The following is a 12464-nucleotide window of genomic DNA, read 5'->3' on the forward strand; positions in this document are numbered from 1 at the left end:
GCCGTAGGATGGGAATGAGAAATACAGATCTATTAAGCCACCACCCATTTTCCTGTTGTAGCTGTTGGATTTACTTAAAAAGTAATTATTAAGAAATGTTGACTGCCCTGTTCAGATGTAAATGCATGGCAGTGCTGGAAAAAGCACAGCTGGGGGTCTGTTCCCAGCCCTGCTCCATCCCTCAGGGGTCAATGGAAACAGGTTGCTCTGTGTCTTTGTCCTCCTTCTGCAGCAATGAAAAATGCTTTCCCAGTGGAATGCTTTGAAGATCAGCAGCTGATAGGCAAACTCAAGGTGCAGGCTAATTATAACAGTGCATCTTCTGTGTTTCTCTGTAGAAAATACGTTTCTGGGAGTGCCTTTGCTCTGGTGAGGCTAGAAATAATCCCTGCATCCAGAATTAAATGCCAGTGCTTGGGTGCCCCAGTGCCTAGAAAAGCCAGTGTGACTCATGCAGCATGGAAAAGACTAGGGAAAGCAACCAAAAATGTAAACGGAATCCTTGTACCATGTTCATCTTTCATCTGTTCCTCTTCTGAGCTTGCAGGACACTGGGAGAAGCTGCTCTCCCTGATGCAAAAAATGTTGATCAAACAGAATATTCCCAATTTTTTTCTGACTGGGAAAGTCTCCAGAAACATTTCCAAGTGGAAAACTCAGTTCCTGCACAGTGATGAAAGTTTTGTGGGATAAAAAGTTATCTTCTCTGTTTTCAAGGAACTGCATTCTAGTATTTAGTGGATTCTCAGGGCTAAGACTGAAGATACGAGACTTTTCCCTTGCTTATCAGTAACTTTGTCAGTGGGTTTTAGGGCAAATGAGATTTTCATACTCTCTATGATCTTGCCCAGGTAGACAAGGCCCCCAACTTCTCAGATCCACAGGCTGCCAGCTTCAGATCCCACAATACCTTGTTCCCTTTCAAAACATTTATATTCAAAATACTTTTTACATTTACATTCAAAGTATTATTTAGATAAAATACTGTAACCTCAAATTTAGTCATGGAAGGGGGAACCCTGTTTCTTCCCACCTCTAGATTTAAGTAAGTTAAAATATTTCTGTAACTTTCAGATACAAGATCTGGAACACCTTTTGGAAGATATTACTGAAAATGAGAACAAAGCACAGACACTACACAACTGGCTGGAAGCTCAGAGTGATCGACTGAGATCTTTACAAACCCCAGAAAGTCTGATCTCTGCGCAGAACACATTAGATGATTGCAAGGTAAAGCATTATGTGTGGATTATTATTGTCCAAAACGTATATAACACTTTGCTGAATCCAGCCTAAAGAACTGCACAGATTTTAACAGAAAAAAATGTAAAAGAAGTTGCCGTTTCCTAGAAGAGTAATATGGTGTAACTTCAAAGCATGGTAAGTTTTGGTAGTAAAGAGCTAGACCCACCAATGATGTGAATTGCTATTTTATGTTTTTTTCCTCCCTTTGAAGACACACCTACTGTTGTTTCATGGTGTTTGGAACGTGTAGCAATATTATAGAACATATTCTGAGATGCCTTCAAAAGAGAGAGTTCTCTCAGTTCGACACAGCTATGGATAAAGCTAGTTCCATTAATTTGAAGAGCTCTGTGGTGGTTGTGTTGTGGGAACTGCACAGTCTCATTTGGAAAAGTAGTAACTGTCCATACTCCAGGCCTAGAATGTAATCTCTGTGCACCAGCCTCAAGAATCTAGGTATACTTTGGTTTTGTTGAATTTTTCTAGGCACCAGCTCCCTCAAAATTAGAACAGGTGCAGCCAGCTAATAACTGAATCCTATTACTCTGGCAGTCTGCTGTTTTCGTTCAGTACAGTATTCCATTTCTATTTTTTTACGCTGAATATTTGTTCTTTCATTTCCATGGTTACATGTCTCTCTCTCATAGTAGGCTGCTATTATTCCCCAGAGTGTTCTGTTATACACTGAGTTACTCGTCTCCCTGAAGCACTCTGAAATGCACTGAAGGGTCAAAATGGAAGAAAGGCACGGGGTATCTTTGGCTAAAATACCACCCTACTCACAGCAAAATACAGTGCTGAGATGCAGGTGGCTAAGATGTTTAATTACAATTTTTTGCTCAATAAAAATGAGATCAAAATTTGATTATGTTTTGGGGACAGTAGTTGCGGGGAAAAGGTCATAACTTAATGTGTTGTATTACAGGGAAATGCCCGTAGTGTGTATGAGTATTTCCTCATGTTGTGAAAAAGTCGCTGATGAGCTTTATCCAGCATGTCAAGACTAAGAACCTTGCTGACTGTGTTGAGGAAGTTGTTCTTCCAAGCATTTATTTTAGTGGTTTCTCTCCCATGAGATAAAGTCTCTGACTAAGCAGGCAAGCAGAAGATAACTTTCTAGAAGTTTTTAGGGTGTTGGGTACTTTTCTCCTATTGCAATGTCAGTTCCTATCTTCCTGGGTCTCCTGGAGCAGAGGAGGACCTGAACGCTAACCTGCCTGAAGAAAAGTTGACCTGCATTAATGCAAAAACTTTCTATGTCTGGAGAGGTACAGAGAGGCCTGCGTAGTGGCTGAGGAATTAGCTCTTGCAGATTTCATTTCCAGGCATGATGTCCAGTGCTTATGTTGACAGTAAATGGACTGGTTCTAGCTCCAGCTGCAGGAGACTCCCTAAAGCAGCTGCTGTCATTTTATATACCTGTAAAGAAGTCATTGTGAATCAGTTGTAAAATGGTGGTGGTGATGTATGGCTGAAGGGGCTGGTTTTAAAGAACGAATGTTTATCTGAACTCCTCATATAGAAGAGTTTTTCTATAGTCTCATTAAAAGACCTTATTTATCTTCATTTTCTTTCTCCTTTTTCATCTAGGACCTAGAAAATCAGCTTGCAACTAAATCCAAAATGCTCGATGAACTCAAACAGACTGTAGCTTTAAATGAAAGTGCAGAACAAACCCCGGAAGCTGCGCCTTTCAGGATAGCTGAGCTGTGTGAAATGAGGGACAACGTTGTCAGCCAGGTAAAGGGTTTGATTGCATTCAGATTTCCTCACATATGTATTCTTTCCACCAGTATTCTTAATCTTCTTCATGAAATGGCAGGAGCTGGTGCAAAAAAATTGCTAAGTATTCTTGAACTTAACCTTCCTAAGAACTTCCTTTTAAGTCTCTGCCATGCCAAAAGTTAATCTGTGTCCAAGGATGAGAGTGAGAAAAAGTCCACTTTCAAAGCAGTTTGAATACAGGGGGAGAAAGGACAGACCTACACCTGCAGTTTAAGAAAATAAAGAAATTGCATTGGTATTTTTCTGTTGAGTTAAAAATGGACATCTTAAGCTTTCTGACTCAATCTGCTTTTCAAAAAAATACTCTGGCCTTCTTCCTCTGGAGTATGCCAGTGGAAGCTGCCTACACCTCTGCCATTCTCACTGGAGCTTTTCTACTTCTCAGCTACTCTTTCCTCTATAAACAGGGATGGCTTTCCATATCTCAAACCCTACGTAGTCCCCAGAGGCTTCAAGGAGAGACAAGGCAAATTGGTTTTGCATGCAAACTGGCTCCCCAGCAGTCTGCATATGTAGTTATATTAGCTTTATATTTGAAACTGATCTTTTCTATCTAGATATAATCGACAGACACAGAGGACATAATAATGACTACAGTTAAGGATTTGAATTTGTGATAATAAATAGCCATATATTGGAGAGGATTATATGTGATCCAGTGATTGTATTTGTAGTTAAGATTCCCTTACACTTTTTATTATGAACACTTTGCTTTTATTCTTCAGAACTTTGCGAAACATGAGCCCTTTTGCTTGAACACTTCCACATGAGGTGTCAGTCCAGGATGAGGTTACTCCTTCTTGTTTTATGTTTAGAGATCATGTGGCTGTTCCACAGCTAGAAAACGGAGAGATTTTTGTATGTGCGTATGATGGAAAAGGAAAGTTTTTCATTTTGTTGCAGAGCTGGGGGTTTGAATTTGTCAGGATTAAGCAGCCTAGTGCTTTTTTTCTAATTAGTCACAATGTTAGTATTTTTGTGACTTAAGTATTGAAATTAGAAATTGCAGATTGTTCTTACAATCTAGTTGTCTGCATGTGTGATGAAACGCAGAGTGCAGCTTTCTTCCCATGGCTGACTGGCCTCAGCAGGAGCCAGGCTGTGACTTCAAATACAGGTCTCAGGAGGTGTGATACCTTGCTTGTACTGTCTGTAGGCTGATCTTGAGACTGTGAGTCTGTGGCCCAGAGACATTTCACGAGCACGATGTCTTTCCATCTTCTTTGTGTGGGCAGTAATTAGCTGCAGGCTACAAAAAGCAATTAGAGTTTCCTCCCACCTCCATGATTCAAATGAGAATAAGGTTGATTAATCCATCTACTCCTGTGTGCCTGGAACTGTGATAGTAGGATACGATGATTAATGCAGTCTATTTAACATGCACTGTGGTTGAGAACAGTCCTCATCTTCCATTGAGTGGATGCATAGTTAGAACTGAAATCTGGCATCTGACTTTGCCAGGTCCCATGGAAACATGCTTCTTTCCTTTCCTGGTTTGCATGTTTTTCTCAAAGCATCTGGTACTAGCATGACTGAAAGCAAATACTGAACTAGATGAATGTTTTGTTTAACCCAGGGCATGTGTTGTGTGCTTACCTGACACTGAAAGGTAAAAATGAGAAGTTATTCTGAAGATCTGCAGTTATGTATTTGTAATGTCTAGCAGTATGTGGCAAATGGAAAACTTGCATGCCCCAATGCAGATTAAGTGATTGTAATAATGAAAGATGCAAAGAGTAAACAAAGAGGATATTCCTCATTTTATTGTGTATGAAAATGCTATAGTTCCTAGATTGTAGTTCTGTTGGGCCTATATTTGTAGAGCACAATGACATACATGGGGTGATAGCTCTCTGGAGTGTTTTAGTAGCATCTCCTTTTCAGTAAATTTTGAATAAATAAAACTTGATCCGTGGATCAAACCGTCTGCTTCCTAAGAATATTAAGGCTCTCAACTTCCTCCTACTTCAGGTTGATTTTGGCATGAAAGAATAAGCAGTAGATTGTTTCAGTACTTCCTTTTTTTTTTTTTTTTGGCGGGGGGGGTGGAGAGGGGGAGTATTGTGGCTGGCAGAAAAGTGCTACCTTGAAATCAGGTAAAATTTTTATTTCCAGCAAATTCTTTTACTTCTCTCTAAATACTATTTACTGCTTAGTTTGAAGCCTGCACAATTCATTACCAAGTAGAAGAATACTTCAAGTTGTGAAATTCTTGTGGATTGTCATGAATTGAGCATTGAGCTGAGATTTAAGTCAGTTTAAAGGTGATTTATATGTGAGACAGTAAAAAAAATGTTTTGTTTGCAGGTTGCACAGCTAAAGACCTCTATGCAGTCAATACTGGAACAATGGAGAGTGTATGATGAAATTTATGCAGAAGTCAGCCTGATGATGACAAGATATTTGTACTGCATAGACCAGTGCAAACCTTCTGTGCTGTCATTGGAAGCTTTGAAAAAACAGGTTAAAACTCTGCAGGTAAATCTACTGGAGTTGTCTTAATTCCGTGCTTCCTTCTGTGTCTTAAACAAACAAAATGCACTGAAAAAGAACTACACATTTTTTTCTCAAGGAAGTTACTCTTTATTGTAGTGCCAGTGAAGTCAGTGGAAATCTATTTATTTATTTATTTTTACCTTCTGTTTTTACCTTATATTTTACCTCCAGAGTTTTTCACTCTCAGCTGGGGACAAATAATAAATAGGAGGATCTGAGTTACCTCTTTACTTTCTTCACCCTCTTTATTTATAATCTGGATCAGATCCCAGATATGGTCCATGGCAGGAGTCTGCAATCACCTGTGTCAAGAAGGAGAACACAAAGCTGGGGACAGGAGCTGTCAAGCCAACTTCACTGCTAATAGAAATTTCCATGAAACAGCAGCCTAAAAGGACACATTTTGATTTCTAGTGAATTTGTTTTATAAATTCAAGTCAATGTGTTTGTTAACTGAGCTGTTTCCTCAAGAGCAATAAATGACCTGAGTTTAAAATAGGCTGCTTGAACAATTTTCAAATTTGGACCACGTCACCTCTCTTTTATTTTTTTAATTTTTACGATGAGGTGTTAAGTTTTTCACAGGCATTTTAGTCTGTGCTGCAAATGCGTATCATTATCGCTACCGTATCCTTTCCAACCTAAAGGGGAAGCTATGCTTAGGTCATTTGTCTCCACAACTAATTACAATAATCCATTTTGCAGTCTCTTCAAGATGAATTGGAGAACAGTGAAGAAAGTTGGGCCAAGTTCCAGGTAACTGCTAGTAATCTGAAGAAGAACTGCTCCCCATCCTTTGCAGAGATTATTGACCAGAAGTGCACAGAGGCAAACACCAGGTACACTTGCAAAAAAAGACCCCCAGTTATTAGTATTTTTAAAAATAAGAGTTGCTCAGTAGGACTTGAACATATGTCAGGTTTTTAAATCTCTGTATCTCTGTTAGCAATACTCTGCTGTCTAAGAGTACCTGTGTGAAGAGCAGCTGATGCTACTGCTTGTTTCGTGATGGATCACAGAGCACAAAATGGTGCTGTCAGCTGGCTTTCAGTAACATGACTGTGAATGCAAGGAAACTCCCCCAGGAACCTTACACCAAATCACATTCTGATCCGTGAAGGGAATCTACAAGGAAAATACACTTATTACAATTTGATATGTTGGCAGGTGGAGCTCAGTAAATGAAGACATCACAGATCAACTACGGACAGCGAAAGCGATCCTGCAGCTCTGGGAGCCCTTTGATGTTTTATGTACTGAGGCTGCAGCCAAGTTACAACAGCATGAAGAGCAGTGCACTCAGCTCTTGGATGCTCACATGCCTGAGGATAATCTGGTAGAAACCCTGAAGCAGAAGATACAGGATATAAAGGTGCATGAATATGTTTCTGCTGCCTTATACAAGCCAGCATGTATTTACAGAAGCAAACACAGCAAACCCAACAAATCAAAAGAACACCTTCTTTTTTCCCTGCCCCCTACCCCAACCCCCAAAGTCCAGTCAGTAGAAAACCTAAAATCTGACTTTTTTCCATTAACAGACACCTTTGTGTTTCCTTTAAATACTTTGATCGGATTCTGAGGCCAAACCATACTACAGTGTTAGCATAGGATGAGAGAAGAGCAAAGGGGAGCAATAATATTCCCATCTTTGTCCCTTTCTGCTTTGCAAAGAATCATTCCTATGTTAGAAAGTATCATTAAACCAAAAATTATTTAAATCTATGGGGCGCTGCTTGTGAGGAAAGATGACATCCATTAGAACAATAGCTGACAAAAAAGACCGGTTTTCCAGCACATAAGACCATCCTGAGGTCTTATACAGACTTCTTTAAATTGTTTTTATTTGATTTTGGTCCTTTTTTTGACCTGGTCAGATAAGTGCACAGATTTCTGAGCTCATTAGATCCTTCCAGACAGTTCTGACTTTAGGTAAATGAGAACTCATGCTGAGACCAGAGGGTACATTTGTCTCTTTTAGGTAGCAAAGCTGTCATTAGATTCTGACATTTTTGGTTTCTTCAGACTGCAATAAAGAAATACAATAATCCTTATTTCAGGACAGAGCAATGATTCATCGTGCTTTATGAACCCATTTGGAAGAAATCCAAACTATCCGATTTTGCATTTGGCCAATTAAAAAAATTTACATTTTGGGAAATAGAACATGTATAGTTCTTTCTGTGTCAGAAACAACTGACAGCAGCAAAACTTAGACCAAAACTACCTTAAACTTTTTTCTGATCTGTGAATGGCTGTGACACAAATTTGTAAACATGTCTAAACGTAAAAGAGGCATCACAATTTCTGGACTTTTTTGAAAGAGTTTTGCAGCTACTAAGCATGGCATCACTATTCAATGTGCAGTGTAAGAACTCAAAATGGGTTTTCTTATGCGAGAAGTGGTAGAACATGAGAAAATATCCTCAAGTTGCACTAGGGGAGGTTTAAATTAGATGTCAGGAAGAATTTCTTCATGAAAAGGGTGGTTAGGCATTGGACCAGGATGCCAGGGAAGTGGTGGAGTCGCCATTCCTAGAAGTATTTAAGAGATGTGTAGTTGTAGCTCTTAGGGACATAGTTTAGTGGTGGACTTGGTAGTGTTAAGTGATGGTTGGACTTGATGTTCTTAAGCATGTTTTCCAACCAAAATAATTCTGTGCTTCTATGATTTGCTAAATTGCTAAAGCAGTAGTTTACAGAGTGATCCATTCCAAAGGCAGGGGTCAGGAACTAAGAGCCATATTGGTCTTTAGGGAAGCGTGTCTGCTCTTTGCTATCAACCAGAAACCTTTGTTTGTTACTCACAGGAAAAACAATATACAGTGACAAAATCAGGGTGAGTCATGGCTAAACGTAAATGACAGTTGTAGAACTTGGTGAATTTCAAGATAACATCTGGCCACTCTTTGTCCAGGTCAAAAGAAATAATGAAGCACATTGAACAAGTATAAAATGGTTTGGTTTTCTTTTTCTCTTTCCCTCCCTGCCCCCCCCCCCATTTCTTGCCTTTAGAATTTAATCTCATAGCGTCACTTCTGTAGTACAAATAAAAACATAGACCTTAGTCATTAAGGAATCTCAAGTACTGATATGTTCTTATCATGATACCATTTCTCATCTACAGCATGGGCCAGTTTCTTCATCTGCTAGTGTAAATCAAGTCTGTAGACAGGGATATTCTAATTTCTCTCCCTAATCTTTTCTGTAGCAGTAATAAAGCCCACTGCCTGAAGTCACTGGTGTTCTATTGAACTTTGAACTGTGCCTTTCCCAGCACTAGAGTCAATGGATGCTATTCCCTTTATCCTCTGAGTAAAAGACTGAAGCTTTTACCATAACTGAATTGGGCTCGCAGAGGAGATCGACAAAAAGAGCTTAGTTACAGCAACAAAAGATACTAAATGAAAGTGGCACATGAATGAAGATCTGATTCATTTGCTGACTTTTTTTTTTTTTTTAATTTCTCCTTCTCTCATCAGAATTTACAGCATGGCCTTCAAAACATAGTGGGATGCCGTTCCCAGATTTCAGAGTTGGCTGATCAGATAAAACAGCAAGCTGGGATAGCTGCACAAGCTGTTCTGCTGGAGAAACTGCAACCGCTCCAGAGAGCATCCTATTTGGAAAAGATGTTGCAGAGGAAGTTAGATGAATTTGAGGTATTGTTATGAATAGTAAATTAGCTCTCAATGTGAGATAACTTCTTCACTAGAGCCCTGTAGCTCTTGAATTGAAATGAAATTTCAGTAAAATAAAATTTGATGGTACGGTCAACCACGTAAAGAAAATAATACATGAAGCCAAAAGGAAAGGTGAAGAGTTTCACTCTTCCTACCTGTCTAACTTCAGGCAGTTGCTGTAACAAGCCTTTGTAAGTGAACCTATTACAGCCAAGCAGTGGGATATCCTCATATGATTACATTTTTTATTATGAACTTTGAAGTATGTTATAAACTTCCTAATCTATGCTTTGGAACAAACCTAAGGGCTTCAATTTGCTTTCATAAGAATGAACACAATGTATCTAAAACCAACCCAAATCTTCAAAAAAGGTATCCCAGATGCCCACATTTCTTGCACTCATATATGTATGAATCTCTCAAGATTTAGAGATTCTGCTTCTTGATATCTGCCTTGGCTTAAATTTTGCCCTTGTCCAATACAAACAGTGAAAAAGTTCAGTAAGTGAGTTACAAATACATTGGAATTTAGATTTAACATTTGTTTGTTTTCCTGAGGTTATTATTGCTCCTTTTTCTATAATAAATACGTAGATTAAGCTGACTCATAATTAATGTAAATATGCAATATTTGTCCTAGTTCAATCTTTTACAACTGGAGGATTTTAAGAACTGTCTTGAAACTCTGGAGGGTCATGTCAAGAGCTGCACAGACGCCTTTGATAGTCTCCATCTAGAGGCAGAAACAGACAACTCAGAACTGGTCATGGTATGTTCAGTTTCCTAAGTACTCAGTTAGCTATCCATAGAATTTAAGTACATAAAAAGCTCTAGATGTGCATTGCAGGACAAACAGACTGCGTGAGGGGGAGGAAAATCACATGGATTTGGGGTTGATGGGAGATACTTTTCTTCAGCTTTGTTCTGCAGCTACCTAGTCACCCTAAATGTAGGGTACAAAGTGAATCTGCAAGTACCAGCTCTTGAGTATCTGTTCAATACTGTTGGAAAAGGGGGCCCCCTGTAAGGGAACTGTAACTTTTTTATTTCCTTTGTTATCATAGAAATGTTGTTTCTTTGTGCTGGCATTTTGATTACGATTACTTTACCTTTTTACTTCCAGAATCATACACTGGAGCTTGCTGCCCTTTCTCCAAGCATAGAGAGTTTGAATGAAGCAAGCATTAAGCTGCCCCTCAGTGACTTCACCCTAAAGAAAATGCAAAGCTTGACTCGGCAGTGGAGTCAGAAAACAGCAACTGCTCTGGAACTCTGCAGGTCTGAATTGTAAATAAAAAAATCACTACTAAACATTTCTTTTCTGTGAGGAAAAAATGAAAATCAAATTAAAGCATGGGAAATATTTCAAGCTGTTCACAGCTTTTTCAGGGACATTTCCCAAGTTGGATTTCTGCCTTCCAGTTTTCCCCAGAGTATTTAATGGGTAGTTCTATTCCAAGTCATTTGAAGCAACATAGGTGAAGAAGGTAGTGAAATGCCAAGCAAAACCTACTGTATTACTACTGTATTAGTAACTATCACATCAGACTATATGCAAACATATGAACAAAAACAACCACCAGCAAAATAGTTTCTGATAGTTTCTTTTGTTTCACAGTGTGCATGAGGGAACTCAAAATGATGAAAAGAAATTCCTTCAGAAATGTGAAAACTGGATAAATTTCCTAGAAAAAATGAAAGAGGCCTTGAAGACAAATATTCCAGGACGATTTGAAGAACTGCAGGAGCAACAGAGAGTATATGAGGTAAAGCGGTAAAGCCAGCTCTAAAAATGGAAATATCTTGAATGGTGAAGGTGATGGGAAATCCTTAGAAAATGCTACTCCCTCTGAAATCAGATCTGGGCAGAGTTTTATGGAGCATTTAATTCTTTAGAAATGTGGTCTTATACTTATTCAGAGGAAGACTCTGAAATTTGAAAATCATTTTCCAAAATGAAAGGGTTGCTTTCTGCATGGATCAGACCTTCAGAGATGTAACCTCAAGTGTTGCCTTATGGAAGTCCAAGACTTCTCCAGCCCTTAGGTTAGTTGCCTGTGTGCCTGTCCCACAGTGCGGACACCTGTTGTCAATGGCAACTTGCTTAGGCAGCTTACTAGGGATCTGGCAGGAACCTCACCAGTTTCTGGAAGGACTGCATTTAAAAGAAAACATTTTCACAGAATATTTCCTTTTTGACCAGCTGCTAGATTTGGATAGAAAATCTGTTTCACTGGCATTTTTCCAAGCACTTGCTATTGTTACTGAGAGAGAGAGTGCTTCACACATGTATGGCTACCCATTCAGAGGGGATGGATACATTGCATACTTGCAATAGCATGTGGATGCAATCCCAAGTAAAGTGTCCTACAGACTTTGTCCTAGTGCAAGGAAGATGGAAAAGCAGCTAGAATTGAGGTAAAAAAATCATGTAAATGCTTAACATCACAAACACTTAGGATGAGCTTTTTGCTACTGCAGTGGACCAGAGCTTCACAACACCATAAGTACTGCTGCTAATTCCACTGGATGTTAAGGCTCTGCATGTTAATGACATTCACTAGGATCCATAGAAAGTTATGTGCGCTCTCTTACTTATACTTCTCCAAATCAACTCACTCACTGAAATATGATTAGTTATAAAACAAGTGTGGTAAAGAGTAAATACAGCTTTATAGCAGCTTTTTTATACCTTTCCAGTGGGTTTCTGTCTAGACTGCATTTCTCATGAATGAGTCCAACAAACTTAAGGCTTCAAACTAACTATAACATATAGCTTCTGTTGGGTTCAGTTACCAAATAGGTGCAAAATTTCCCCCTGGTATCCAAAAAGTGTGGAATCTTTTAGGATGCATTGGATGATAGCAGTTGAAAATAACTGAGTTTTCATCATTTAAAATTATAGGTTTTGTCACTCTAGAGGAGCAGAACCAGCTTTCACAGCAAAGGTTATTCAATGGATAGTTAAAACTGTTGTTCTCATGGTATTTTCAGATGCTGCAAACTGAGATTTCCATAAATCAACAGACATTTAATTCTATCATAGCAAAAGTTCTACTCTTCTTGGAATCTGGAGAAGCAGAAAAAAGGTATTCCATGTGTTTTTCTCCCTAAGATCTTACTAATTCAGTAAATAGGCTGTCTTCCTTGGAGTTGGTATTGAACATTTGCTCTCTTGAGAATGCAAACCCGAATTCCTGACCAGATTTGCTCTATAAATTACCCCCTGGCACATTTTGCAAAAGTGTGAGGAGG

General features: G+C 39.0%; 1 protein-coding gene across 4 annotated transcripts in view; it reads left to right on the forward strand.

Moving 5' to 3' along the window:
* Positions 1-12464, forward strand: part of SYNE2 (spectrin repeat containing nuclear envelope protein 2) — a 186390-nt gene that overhangs the window by 130723 nt on the left and 43203 nt on the right. For all 4 annotated transcript variants that reach the window (XR_004253309.1, XM_032188232.1, XM_032188235.1 and 1 more), the window contains exons 86-95: positions 1075-1230; positions 2836-2985; positions 5338-5508; positions 6232-6365; positions 6694-6898; positions 9009-9188; positions 9850-9978; positions 10333-10487; positions 10828-10975; positions 12204-12298. Coding sequence is in view for 3 of the 4 variants with exons in the window: in XM_032188232.1 (XP_032044123.1) it covers positions 1075-1230; positions 2836-2985; positions 5338-5508; positions 6232-6365; positions 6694-6898; positions 9009-9188; positions 9850-9978; positions 10333-10487; positions 10828-10975; positions 12204-12298 (1523 nt within the window). In the remaining variant the exon portion in view is untranslated. The remainder of the gene's footprint in view (positions 1-1074; positions 1231-2835; positions 2986-5337; positions 5509-6231; positions 6366-6693; positions 6899-9008; positions 9189-9849; positions 9979-10332; positions 10488-10827; positions 10976-12203; positions 12299-12464) is intronic.

This window comes from Aythya fuligula, chromosome 5 (assembly GCF_009819795.1).
Source record: "Aythya fuligula isolate bAytFul2 chromosome 5, bAytFul2.pri, whole genome shotgun sequence".
In the NCBI taxonomy this organism is placed as follows: Eukaryota; Metazoa; Chordata; class Aves; order Anseriformes; family Anatidae; genus Aythya; species Aythya fuligula.